General features: G+C 41.9%; 1 protein-coding gene across 2 annotated transcripts in view; it reads right to left on the bottom strand.

Moving 5' to 3' along the window:
• Positions 1-13,763, bottom strand: part of ITGA9 (integrin subunit alpha 9) — a 215,588-nt gene that overhangs the window by 26,034 nt on the left and 175,791 nt on the right. For both annotated transcript variants that reach the window (XM_005487011.4, XM_074541806.1), the window contains exon 26: positions 13,223-13,324. In XM_005487011.4, the coding sequence (XP_005487068.1) occupies positions 13,223-13,324 (102 nt within the window). The remainder of the gene's footprint in view (positions 1-13,222; positions 13,325-13,763) is intronic.

Raw genomic sequence — 13,763 nt, 5'->3', positions numbered from 1 at the left:
ACTTTCACCATCTTTGCTTAAAAATGTCAAAACTATTTTGTAGATGTTATAAATGGGTAATGCGATGGTTTGGTCTCACAATTAAGAGATGAATGCTATGTGTATGTTAAGAGAAATTTTATAGATGCATAGTTATGTTATTTTTGTGTGTTCTCCCCATGCACTTGAAGATACAATTGGCTGCCTTGGTCACAAATGCTCACTGCAGGCTCATGGACAGCTTCTGGTCCATCAGGACCCACAGGTCCTTCTCTGTAGAGATGCTTTCCAGTTGTTTAGCCCCCAGCCTGCGCTGGTGCAGGGGGTTATGTTTCTCCAGGAGTAGGACTCTGCAATTGCTGTGGTTGAATTTCAGACCTTTCTTTTCTGCCCATCTCTCCAAACTCTTGAGGTCTTTTTAAAAGGCTTCACAGCTCTCTGAGGTATCAGTCACTACTCCCAACTTTGTGCTGTCAGTGAACTTGCTGCCCCTTCCCCCAAGTCATTGATGAACAAGTTAAACAATACTGGGCCTGTCACCAAATAGCATATGTGAGCTTGCTACCAAGCCCCAGGATTGAATGGCAGGAGCTTCTCCCAATCAGGTCTCTTACGAAGCTGCAAGCATTTCACTGGCCAGATCCCGAGGGAGAGCAGAGTTCAGACCAATGAGAACATACAAACCAGGTCTTTCAAAATGCCCTTTATAAGGGCATAAGGAAGGGCTTGGAAAAATAAACTTCCTCTGTGCCCCACCAACATCGGGGGTGAGTGTCTCTGTCTCCTTGCCCCTCACCTCCCACACGTGACTTAACACACGGTGAACCCCAAAGTGATAGGAACTCAACAACACAGAGCGAAGGAGACACACAGTGTTAGAGCTGGATTTTGGTCTACAAACCAACACCAGATCAACAAACAGCCTAGAAAAGGAAAGTGGGGTAGGACCTGGACTACAGGGTGTCAAAGCCTGGATCGGTCTTTGAAACCAGAGAAATAGAGCACGAAGCTGGAAACATGACATAAAAGCCTAAATAGTGTAAAAACCAGATTTCTGGTATAAAACCAGGACTGAATGGTTAGACAGTGGAAAAGAAAACTCTCGGCAGACAGCAGAAAGTGCTACGAGGGTTTAAAAACCTGTTTTGTGGACTAAAATCTAAAATAATTCGTGCTTGTGTAAAATATACATGAAATAAGTTGTGCTTGTGCGAAAAATCCTTAAAGATTTAAAACCACAAGCCACAGAAGGGGAAAAGATTGCTTCACAGATTGCAAAACCACAGATGGCAGCGGAGAGAAAGATCTAATTAGCAAACAAAAAGACGTGGCTCCGTAGGGAGATGGGCCCTTTCCCGGGACAGTCCAGAGACACCCAAGTGATGAATTCTCGATAAGTATCTACAATCCAGATAGTCAGAGTCGTCAAGGGTGTGCATCCCAATACCAAGTTCCCATAACTCAGAGATCAGCATTTATCATTCATCGCTTCCCAGAAACGGCTTTGTCCAGTCCAGCACAGGGAAAAGGAGACTACATGAATATGTGAAGTGATGAGAAGAATAGGAGAAACTCTGCCCCAGACGGAAAAAACTATAAAACTAACCCACCAGAGACAACATTTATGAACTAAGGGGATCCGAAGCGGTAGAGTTTGGATCAGTGTTCACCCAGTGCCGATCCTGGGCTTGATGCTGTCCCTTTGATTGTGGCTATTGGAGACTGAATCTTAAAATAAAAACCTATTTTTTGATTATTAATTCAGCTTTCTCATTTATTACCTATAACAAAGACCATGGGAGCTTGGATATTGGGACCAGAAATCTCTATGATGAAGGTACTGATTTTCTTCTTTCAAAAAAGAGGGATTGTTTCCCCAGGGAGTGGGGGAATACTGGCAGATGCTGGCATTGTCCAGGGAGTCGGCAGGAAGGATTGCAAAATCCAGCCATGTGGAGAGATGGTGACTGTCATAATCTCAGCAGGCTACACAGCCCCGGCAGCTCTGAAACACCTGTTGCCCACTGTTGTAATCACTATGCAGCCACTTCAGGACCTTGTATCGTGGGACCCGGCAAGCACACCACGCTGCCCTGCTCCAGGGGACCGGACTGCGGGGCATCCACTCTAACCCCTCTCAGGATCAGGAGAAACTCCACAACCATTACTCTGTGCCATGTGGTCAATGGGATCAGCCCCACACGCTCCTCAAGTGGCCCAGCAGCACTGCCCATCCACCCAAAATCACAGGGTGGGGCAGCGTGGGGCCCTGCCCCTGATCCAGCCTTTAAGGAACGCAGCCAAGCCCTCTGTGGAGCCTGGCTGCACCTGCCCCTGATCCAGTCTTTAAGGAACGCAGCCAAGCCTCTGTGGAGCCTGGCTGCACCTCCAGGGGGAGCGGCCCCACCACTGAGCCTGCTTCCAAAGAGAGCTGCAGAACTCAGAGCCTGGGAAAAACCCTCGCAAAGGTCCTGCTGGCAAAAAGGCAGTGCAGGGAGACAGGAAGGGCTGTGGTACAGCAGGGACAGAGAGGGTCGAGTCTGCCTGAAGACATGGAGTCGGACTCACGAGTTAAATGCCTCACAGCAGCTGAAATCAAGACCCACTGTCATCCAGCCAAGCGAGAAGCCAGCAGCTGCTTGCAAATGGATGATAAACAGACAAACAGACACTAAGTTTCCTTCCCTACAAAGCACTGCAACCACGTTACCCCTTAATAAATCAAGGTTTTAATTTCCCAGAAATTCTAATAACATTTCTGAAAACATTTGTAAAGGGTCAAGTGTTCATAATACAGTATTTGTTGATTTTGTTTGCAATTGCTAAAGCTAAAGTTAATAAGCCCATGATCAGTAAGGTGTTATCTTTCTGTCTCAGACTATTACTGCTGTGCATCAGGAAAATATTGTATGTGTATTGTTATGTATTTTTTTAATATTCCTACTAATTATTGTCACAATATTTCAAGAAGGATGGGCAAGATCCAGGGTATATCCACTAAGATATTCATATTAAAAACTATTTCTTTTGTACTGGACATTAATACAAACTTGTTTCTAAAATGTAGAATGCAGGAAATCTCTCCCAACCAAGTCATTGGCCTAATCAACTATGAACTTGGCTAGTAAAGATTCTGTACAAAAAAGCTAAACCTTTTTCTTTTCAGACAGGCATAGAGGCTTCGTTCAGAAGTAGCCCTCAAAGTTTGCTCATAGTGAAAAAGAGACCTTGCAGCAACACCCTACCTTATTAATGCTGTTAAAAATTGCATGCTTTATTTCTATTTCTACTTATTATAGAAAGAAAAAAGGGAAGAAAGATTGGGGTGAAGATACACTCCCCCTTTTTGAGTTTTAAATGGTGTCATGTTCTTACGTTTTATAAGTCATATAACAGTAAAATATTCCTATGAAATCCAAGGTAAAGGACATTGGACAGCATTCTGATGTCTCTTCAACAGAACAATGGAGCACAAATGACCACCTACCTCATGGACAGTCAACATAAGGACTTGAATTGTTTATGAAGTATTTCCTGTTTACATACTGTTTTTCTGTTTACTGATTGTTTTCTGGGTTTTGAGTTCTTCAAGAGATAAATGGGTTACAAGTTGTTTTTAATAGCTGTGTTTTTTTATATAAGGGTTAAATGGGTTAAAGGTTGAATGGTTTTAGGTTTTTGTAAGTTGTAACATATAAGCATTGTGCCTGTGGCCTGAGCTCTCCATCAACAGATCCTGAATATAAATGCTGCAGCTTCCATGCAAATTTGGCCCGTGCTGTCTTCTGTTGTCCCGTTTGCAAAGGGCCTTTGCAGATGGGTAACAGGAAACAAGTTACGAACTTTATTAAACAAGGAAGGCATATGTGAGCTTCCCAATCAGGTCTCTTATGACGCTGCAAGCATTTCACTGGCCAGATCCCGAGGGAGCGTGGAGTTCCGATCAATGAGAACATACAGACCAGGTCTTTCAAAATGCCCTTTATAAGGAAGGTCTTGGAAAAATAAACTTCCTCTGTGCCACACCAACATCAGAGGTGAGTGCCTCTGTCTCCTTTCCCGTCACCCCACACACATGACCTAACATGGGCCCAGTGTTGAACCTTGGCACACACCACTAGTGACAGGCCTCCCACTAGATGTTGTGCCACTACAACACTCTGGTATCTTCTGTTCAACCAGTTCTCAGTCCACCTCACTAGCCATTAATCCAGTCCATACTTCCTGACTTTGCATATGAGAATATTGTGAGAAGCAGTGTCAAAAGCCTTGTTTGCAATAGAGGTAGACAATGCACACTGTTCACCCCTCATCCATCCATGAGGTGGTTGTCTCATCATAGAGGGCCATCAGGTTGGTCAAGCATGGTTTGCCTTTAGTGAATCCATGTTGACTACTCGTGATCCCTTTCTTGTCATCCATGTGGATAGAGATGGCCTCCAGAATGAGACACTGCATTACCTTTCCCTTTCCAGAGACTGAGTTAGGCTGATTGGCTGGTAGCTCCCCGGGTCCTCCTTGCTGTTTTTGAAGACCAGGGTGATATTTCTCAGGCACCTCTCCTGATCACCATGACCTCTCAAAGATGGCCATGAGTGGCCTTGCTTTGGTATCATGATAACAAGACATGAACTAAACTCTACATATTAGCATTATCCAAACATATTCCCATAACTAATACCACAATATTCAAAATAGTTCTCAAACATAGACCAGTTCTTCAACCAAGAAAAAATAATTTTAGCATTTTAGATAATAGCACAAAGCCTTTGCAGACTTTTAAACATATTTTGCTGAACAGAGAGCTTCTTAAGCAGCAGACTGTCCCTCACACCCAGTGTAAGGGAAATAATAAATAGGGATCAAACACAGATCTTCTGCCTTCCTTGTTGCTGGGGTTTGAGATTCTCTCAAAGAATTTCTCCCCATATATGTTAGTAGGAGACAATAATGACCAGGTACTTAAGAGAGACAAAAGAAGTGGCCACAGCTCAGGGAAGGGGTCCAGCTGGCTACTCTCTCTTCTTACCTAGGGGTTTCTCTGGGAAGGGCAGAGATACTGCAAGAATTTGGATGGGAAAAGAAAGGGCTGAGGCAGCTGCTAGCTGTCTCTCTCTCTCTCTCTCTCTCTCAGTTTCAGAAGAGGACATTTGAGATGGAGGGAATTCGCTGCCACCACTGGAGACTAGCCCACTCCTGCTTCTTCTGCTGTGGGGTGAGTCCCTGCTCATGAGGTGCCACTGAACTGGGAACCTTATTTACATCCTACCTCACTGAAAAAGGACTTTCACCATCCACTCAGGTCCTTTAGGGGAAACCCCAGGATCCCTAAGCCCCCTCCTCCACCAAGGAAGCCTCTCCCGGCCATGTTCAGAAGCCCCGTTCAGGTGTCCAGAGGCCACTGCCCAGCCCCCAGTGGTTTTTGCCACTGCTCCGAGGTTTCTTTGCTACACTGCAACTCACACCCCTGCCCTGCAGGGAGGCCCCGCAGTTCCAGCTAGGACTGTTGAGCTTCTGATACATCTCATCTACCCCCAGAACTTTGCTCATCCCTGCCTTCCTAGCTTGCCACTCTGAGCTTTCTCCTACAGCTCCTTTTGCTATCCAGAGGGGGCAGAAGGATGGGCTGAGTGAGTTAATGGCTGCGTCCGCCATTACTGTGTGGAGAGAGGCGGCGCCACAGCGCCCCCTGCACCCGCCCTGCCTGGCCTGGAGCCAACAGCGCCCCTGCCGGCCGTGACTGTAACTGCACCACAGGGGAAATGGCTTAAAGAGAGGCAAGAGACAATTTATTGGGATTTCTATTCATGATTGTTGTTGTTAACATGGTTGTTGATGTTTTCCTTGTTATGCTCACACACATTAGTAAAGACCTGCTATTCTTTATCTTGTACCTTTGCCTAAAAGCCCCTTAATTTCAAAGTTATAATAATTTGGAGGGAAGGGGGTCATATTTTCCATTTCAAAGGAGGCTCCTGCTTTCCTTAGCCAAGACATTTGTATTTCTAAGCAGCTTGGAAAGATGATCTGATGTGGCAGTCAAGTTTTCACAGATGCTAAGGTTAGCATCCATCTCATGGACACAGGACTTAGATAACAAGACATAAATTTTATTTTCCTTTCTGCCTCTAAAAAAACCCAATCTCTTTACATTTTAAGTACTGCCAACTTTACTGAAGAGATCTTTAAAGCTGTCTCTGGTGCCTTCTTTCCACTACTCAGCAAGCAAATGTTAACATATCAAAACCTCCAGCACAATAGACCTATTTGCACTTCATCCTGCCAAAAGACAGAATCAGAAAAAGCTGCAGAGATGAAATAATATGTAATCCTCTATAGAGATTCAAGACCTTCACATTTCAGGTCTGAGGCACACTGGCTAGAAGACCCTGGTTGTAGCTTTTGCAGTCACAGCTTGAACTAATAGGGTAGAGCAGCAGCTTCTTACTGTCTGGTTTCTTCTAGCAGTCTGGAGTCAACACACATGCATAAAAAATCCCATTCAATGCTTTTTAGTTTGGAGAGGAGCATGGATGTTGTGCATGTTAATGTCCTTTGCCATCTCAACTCCTCAAAATCTGCCAGCATAAATACACAGCAACTGCAAGTACCTTATTTTGGTGAAGAAGGTACCAACAACAAAAAAACCCAAGCCAAACCCAAACTGAATCAGACTGAGCAGTCAAAGTATGTTGTGTATCTGGAGTATCAGGAAGAAGACAATACAGTCAGTGACAGGATGCCAGGGAAGCAAGCCATCCCTGGGGGGAAGGTTGGAGGCAGAGGGCAATTGTACTAAAGGGAAGTACACCACCTGCCACCTGCTGCTGGACCCACTGGCCATTGCGCAGTCTCTAAAAGCTGTTCTTGGGCAAACCTTGAATTCCCTGTCCTTTCCATCCCAGCAGCACAGCCTCTGCAGGGTGGCTAACAGGTTGGGGAGCACAAGTAAACCTCCATCTCAGCACAATTCCCACAGCTCTGACCTATAGAGAAGACAGAAGTGATAAGAGTAACTGATGCTGAATATAAGGGGCATGGTGTTGGCAAAATATCCCAAAAGGTGCAGTAGGGGCAGCAGAAAAGCACATATAGCAGTTACAAAATACAGAGTGGATTAGATGTTTGTTTTCAGATTCTGATAAAATGTCAGGGAAAAAACATGAAAAACATCCCAGTCTTGACATATGAGGTTTTTCAGTTTCATATTTATCTTTTCCATTTTGCACTGTACATGCAGGACTTGAAAGTGGGGAAGCCCAGGAGGCAGTGCAGCTTGCCATTTAGCTTTATGTAGCTCACACCTCAATCAGGTTTTACGCAGTGTAACTGCCCTTCTGGAAGATAACTGAGATTTCCACCCAGCCACTGATTTTTGCAATGCTGAACACAGATGTACAAGAGCACCTACCAGCTCATCTTCTACCTGTGCCAACACTTGCTATATCCTGACAGCTATATCTTGGTTAACAAATTATGAAGAAACAGAGCCTTTGTTTTTAAGTTTTAAAACATCTTATTTCAGTAAAGCATGTAAGCAAGAAGTTAACTGGGTAGGAATTTTTGAAAGTAAATAAAGTTCATAATCTGTCAAAGCCTTTTTTGGAAGAGGAACAGACTCTATGCTGGTACTCAGAAAGAAAAGGAACATACTTCAGCAAAAGCTGATTTAAAATGCAAATTGAGAAATTTTCTTTTTACTCATATATAATAAATAAATTTCAGGCACCTGCCTCACGAGCCACAGCACCATGGGAGGTACAGTGCTTATAAAAAAATGCTATTCTATTTCTGCATTATCACCTAACTTGTTTCTGTTTTTTCAAACCACCCTGCATTGCTGCTTGACTTTTTCATTCAAGTCCTGTTATGCTTGGGGGGAGTTCACCAGTAAAGACACTATTCTCCTTTATGTCTGTACATACATGCTTATACATCCCTTCTACATTGTCCTAGGTTACAATATAAAGATGTATTCTATTCCCATGCTCAAGAGCTGCTGAAACCAGGAGGGGCATCATTTTTCCTTATCTCCTATTAATGGGCCCATCAATGTCTTGCCACATGACTCAGAGATAACTCCCTATGGGAGCCATTTCTGTTTAACAGGTAATCAAGGACCCACAGCATGACTCAGAACGATATCAGCGCATTGTGAGATGCTCCGCCAGGGGGGAGGAGCTAAGCATCCCCACCTGGATATAATCTGGGTTTTGGGACACCACAAGCAGCTTTTACCCACTGGTTTCCAGAGGACAAGAGCTACCAGATCATTTCTACAGAATCACCACTTCAACAAGACAATTTCATCTGGACTGCTACCACCACCCTAACTAGCAGGGTGTCAGGTTGTATTCTGACTCTGTCAGTGGTTTTTTTCTTTTGCATTATTGCGTGTATTTCGGTTTTTTTTTTCCTTTTCCTAATAAATTGTATTTCTGACTTGGAGTCTCTCACTGGTTTTGCTTTCAAACCAGAACATATTTATTTATTTACATATACTAAGAAAAGCAGTATTTTCTTTAAAAATACAAACTTGAAGTTTCCTTGCAACCTGTTTGTCTCTATCCCAGGGAAATTAACTGTAATTGATTGTTATTGTGTATTCTATTCCTTTACTCAAGTGTATGTTTCTACCTGAGAGACTGCAGTGTAAAGACAAGAAAATCTATAAAAGGAATATTGTAGCAGCAAATGGAAATGTAAAATAAAATGAATACCTTAACATGACAAAAACAATATGGCAGCAAATAATTTGCTGGCAAGGAGGCTGCAAAGACGCTGGGGAAAGCTCCAGCCAGATATTTAAAAGGTAAACTGGGGAGATCTGATGCCTTAAAATGCTGAGTGTTTCTAAAAAATGAGCCGTTGCTGGTGGATTGCTCAGTGGAAGATGTATTCCCCAATGCATTAAAAAAAAAAAAAGTGGAACATCATGGACACTGTCCAGTACACAAGCTGCTTCAACACAGACATGGAGAACAGGCCAAAGTCAGGAGTCCTCAATGCTGCAGGCAGACAGCTAAAGGTAAGGTTCATGAATATACATTTAAATCTCTTTGCACAGAATATGCATATAAAGACAGGTTCCAAGTCTTCATAACCATAAACTGACTTTTTGTAAGTTTTATTTTCGCTGTTGTTTTTCTCCAAAATATATTATCACTGGAAACATAAACATAGAAAAAACCCATGGGGGACAACCTCTTGACTGTGTTGCATTGTCTTGGTTTAAGACAATTTAACAGGAACACTCTACAATGAGTTCTCTCTCTTAGTGTTAATCCCTTTCCACCGATAAGAAGAAACCGAATACTAGTGGATATAAGTGAAAAAACAGCAGTTTACTAGCAATCAAAACAGCAACAGGCAAAAAAATAACAGTAAACAATCACCAGATTCAAAATTGCTATTTCTCACAGACGCCCACCAGAGACAAAGAGAAACTTGAATCTGCAGCGTGACCCATCGTAAGATGCTGCCCTCCACAGCTGAGTGTATGGTTCTAAAGACAAAGGGAAAATGGCAGCAAACCCTCCCGTGAAGGTGGGAGCTTTTGAAGCAGTACTAGTGGCAAATAGAAATTGTCGGGGTGTGTGGGATCAATGTTCCCAATTGCTGCTGCCTCCTGACACCTGCTGGACTCTGCCAGTTTGGGGTTGCTGCCTTGGGTCCCTACTCCAAAGGAAGAGGAGGAAAGGAAGAACAGACTTTCAGCACTGATGAGCGGTACCCTGGTACCAGACCAGCTCCGGCTATCTATTTATGCCCACTATTTTGGGCACAAATAGATAGGGGATACAGTAACATTTTGGGATACCTGGGATATGTATTAAACCTAGAGTGACTGAACTGGAAATAAAAGAACAGTGAACTCTATCCAGAAGGCACAAAAGGTTCAGAGGGTTGATGGAGCATACCTGTACTTAGTGGATAGTACCAGACAGCAGCCTTAAGCTTTACAGGTCACTGTGTTGCAGGACCTGCATACATTTTATCTGGGGTTGCCTTTTCATGCAATCAGCTTTGCATTCCCTCACTTTCAATACAGGAAGACTCAGAGGCATTTGCATAGTTTTGTTGTAGTAAAATCCAGTCCTTCCTTCCTTCCTTCCTTCCTTCCTTCCTTTGGCTGTCCTTTTGGTCCTTAAGAGCACTCCTCCTCTTCTTGCACACAAGCAGTGAGCAAAAAATGTGGATGCATTAATCTGGTATTTGACTACTATTCGTTCTCTTGGAGCTTATTGTTGGTTTTGCTCATAGACCAAGAAGAAGAGAACCAAACCTTCATGAAAACTCATATGATGAAGAAAATAAAGTATGCCTCCTGAAAATATGACACCAGTTTCAGACAATATATATGGATGCTAGTACCACTGTCATCACAGAGCCAAATCCAAACTCTGATCACCTTCTTCATGTGATTTGTCTAATATAAGAGCTCGAGCAGCCTATTGTAACCAGAATCAAAAATACATAATTAAAAATCACATAAAATCATATCCAAATCCAGAGAAAATATTTCTCAGAATTGCACAAATGCATATTTTTTTTAAAAATCGGTTAATCTTAAAGATAACCTGCTACCCAACTTAGAGATACTCACACTCACGGTTGAAGTTTCTGACAGAGTTGGTGTTTATATGGGTGGTCCACTGATCTTTCTTATACTACCATAAAAATATCAGCCTTCCTTTTCTGTTTGTCTTGTGTCTCAATTTATCTTCTTTACAGAGAATTTGCACTCTGATACTACACACTATAATGTAATAGCGCCAATTGAAATAATGGTACCTGGTCTTAAAAACCATTTAGATGTAAATAATGATAATAAATTAAATAATAATAAGCCCACATTTACCCTGAGAAAGCAAAAAGCCTTTTCAACCTTAGCATGATAAAGTGTCTAACAAATGTTAGGGAGCACTGTCGTAAACAGTCTCATGGGAAGTCCATGCACAACTGTGCAAAAGGAGCTGCTATCCAAATGGATACAGTACAGCAGTCTCTGGTCAATGAAGAGTGAAAAATGAGCTTTAAAAAGGAAAAGAGGAGGTTGAATGATGACATTTTCTTTCTCCAGTCTCTATTTCCAGCCAAATAGTTGTGGCTTGCAACAACTACTCTTCCCTTCTGCATTTCACAAGAAGAGAACGCTGAAAAATTAATACCTTGAGCCAAGCCATATCCTAAATTTGTGCCTGAACATGACCCTGTGCAAAACATACAGCAATACTGTAGCTGGCATATGGAAATACCATAAAGTAGAGAAGAATTGGCACTCATAAGAGAAAGTACTTGAAACTACAGATTAATGTTACATGGCTACAGCATTTCAAGCATGCTCGTTTACAGCTAGGGCTTTCCAGGAATTGGAAGCAAGCTCCTGTTTGAAGCTTAAGATAGCTTCCCAACACATACACAGTGAGCTTCATAATGCAACTCAAGGCCTGATGAAAGGCTTTCTGAGAATAGAAAAGGACAATTTCTTTTTTTGCCTAATTTTCTTTTTTTTTCTCTAAGCATTAGATAACAATGAAATACAGCAGAGCCAGCATTTCTAGACAAAAAGCATTTCTAAATTTTGAACATTAAAAAATAGCAATCTGACACATTTCACAGTGTGCCTATCATTCTTAGATATTCTAAAACCTTTTACAGTTGAAAATATATGTCATAGAGATACTGGGTTCTTCCATTTCCTTTGAGACATGGGTATCACAGTCAGGTGTTACTTCAGTCATATTATAAATGGGTAATGCCATGGTTGGCTCTCACAATTAAGAGATGAATATTAGGTGTATGTTGACAGAAGTTTTATATATACATAGTTACGTTATTTTTATATGTTCTCCTCATAATCCTCTTTCCCTTCTCCCTTATATTGTTGTCACTAGTCCGGGCATTTAGGGGAGGGCAACCTTGTTACCAGGAGGTGCAGCATGGCGACACCTGACCATCAATCAAGTTGTAAGAAAGTGATCTCCACCAATGGATGGCAAAGAAGGAGGTGACAGGACTTTGGGAGGGGCCAAGAGTATAAAAGGCAGAGCATTCATTTTGTAAACGAGTGCAGGGCTGCTGGTCACATAGACTCTCAGAGCTGTAATTTTTTTCCTGATTCAGTACTTTGTTTTATTTTTGTTAAGGTTTAATAAAACTTTGAAAATTTAAAAGTGAATGTTGTTTCTCAAAAGTCATTAATGAAATTTTGCCATGCAATTGCAAGATGTGTTCTGTGCAAGCCGCAGAACTAAGAAGAGGCCAAGCAATGTATCAACACTCAGGACTGCAGGCCACTTACAAGGCACATTCGCGGCAATGGCTATGTTTTTCATTTTAACTTCCAAGCCTATTGTATAGAATGGTAGAGAAACCTGACAAAGAAAAGAAAACAGAACAGAAAAAAGAAGATTGTGTCATATAAAATAACTCCTTTTTCTGACAGGTCTAATGAAATAGAAATTCAAGACTACAGTTACAGACATGATTGTTGAGGGATACCTCTGGTGCAAATAGCTGAGTTTGCAAACTGCAGATGAGATGCTGATTGAAATGCAGATTGAGCCCTTCGTAGGTGCCCAAGACAAGAGGCTGTGAACTGGGTGGTGCCAGCCAGGTGTATGGACACTGAGACACAGCAGTAGCAGTGAAGTGGCAGATTTTTGGATAACAGAAAGAAGGAAGACAAATGGCACCAAAAAGGTAGAAGACTCAGGAGGAAGAGGGAGATCAACACAATATGTGGTATCATACTTGATTTTTACCAGCTTAGCACAAGAAAAAAAAGTTAAATTAATTTCTGAAAGTTTAGACACCTTTTTGCATTTTCACAGCTCCCAAAATATCAGTAACGTTTCTAAATATTTCATTCTGGCACACGTGAAAAGACTTATTGAGGTTTCAAGCCTGTTCTAGGTTTTCAAGGGAAATTTGAATTACAAAGCAAATATTAACCATGAATCAAGACCTAAACCTAATTTTTGATTAATACCTCAAGGGTATTTTAGCTAGTACAACACAGATCACTCTGGTTTGAAATAACAACATTCACTCTGTTGACATGGTTATCACAGAGAGCCAAACCACAAAAACACAGTTCACAGTACTGTTAGTCCAGTCAGTCAAAGTCTAGGCACTCTTGTGGGTGAGTCCAGGCACAAATTCCAGTTTGTATAGAGCTCTCAAGGATTTCCAGCCCACTGGGTCAACGAAATATTTCTCTTTAGCTTTGTGTACTCACTGGTTTTTCTTCTGGGTTCCCATTGGGCACCTCCACGACTCTGAGGTCATGGTCCACCTGCAGCCTTGCCCTTGTGACAAACTGGATGACTGATGAACTGTCCTGAGGAGAAAAAAGAGGAACAACTGGACTTAACAACAACAACAACAAAAGCACCAACCCCCTGTCAAAAAAAGCCCAACAAACCATCAAACAATTGCCAGTATAATAAATACACCGAGACAATGCTTAGTGAAGGTTAGGTTGGAGTTAAATACCAGCCTGGTTACAACTCTGCTTTGAAAAAATATACTTTATGCTCATAAAAGATATAACTGAGCACATTATTTCAGATTATAGCAACATCAGGTATGTTAGACTTTAAACACATACTTTGTATTTGGTTTGTTGATATTTCCCACATTTATCATGAAAGCAAGACAGAGAATCCAATGACACAGGCAGGCTCAATATTAACTGTGAAAAATGTTCACATTTGTTTTTCAAGTGAACAGAAAAATAATATACAGAAAATGAGATAAACTACAATATATCCTGGCGG

This window comes from Zonotrichia albicollis, chromosome 1 (assembly GCF_047830755.1).
Source record: "Zonotrichia albicollis isolate bZonAlb1 chromosome 1, bZonAlb1.hap1, whole genome shotgun sequence".
Taxonomy (NCBI): Eukaryota; Metazoa; Chordata; class Aves; order Passeriformes; family Passerellidae; genus Zonotrichia; species Zonotrichia albicollis.
The sequence above is the reverse complement of the archived record's forward strand: the minus strand, read 5'-3'. Positions and strand labels throughout refer to the sequence as shown.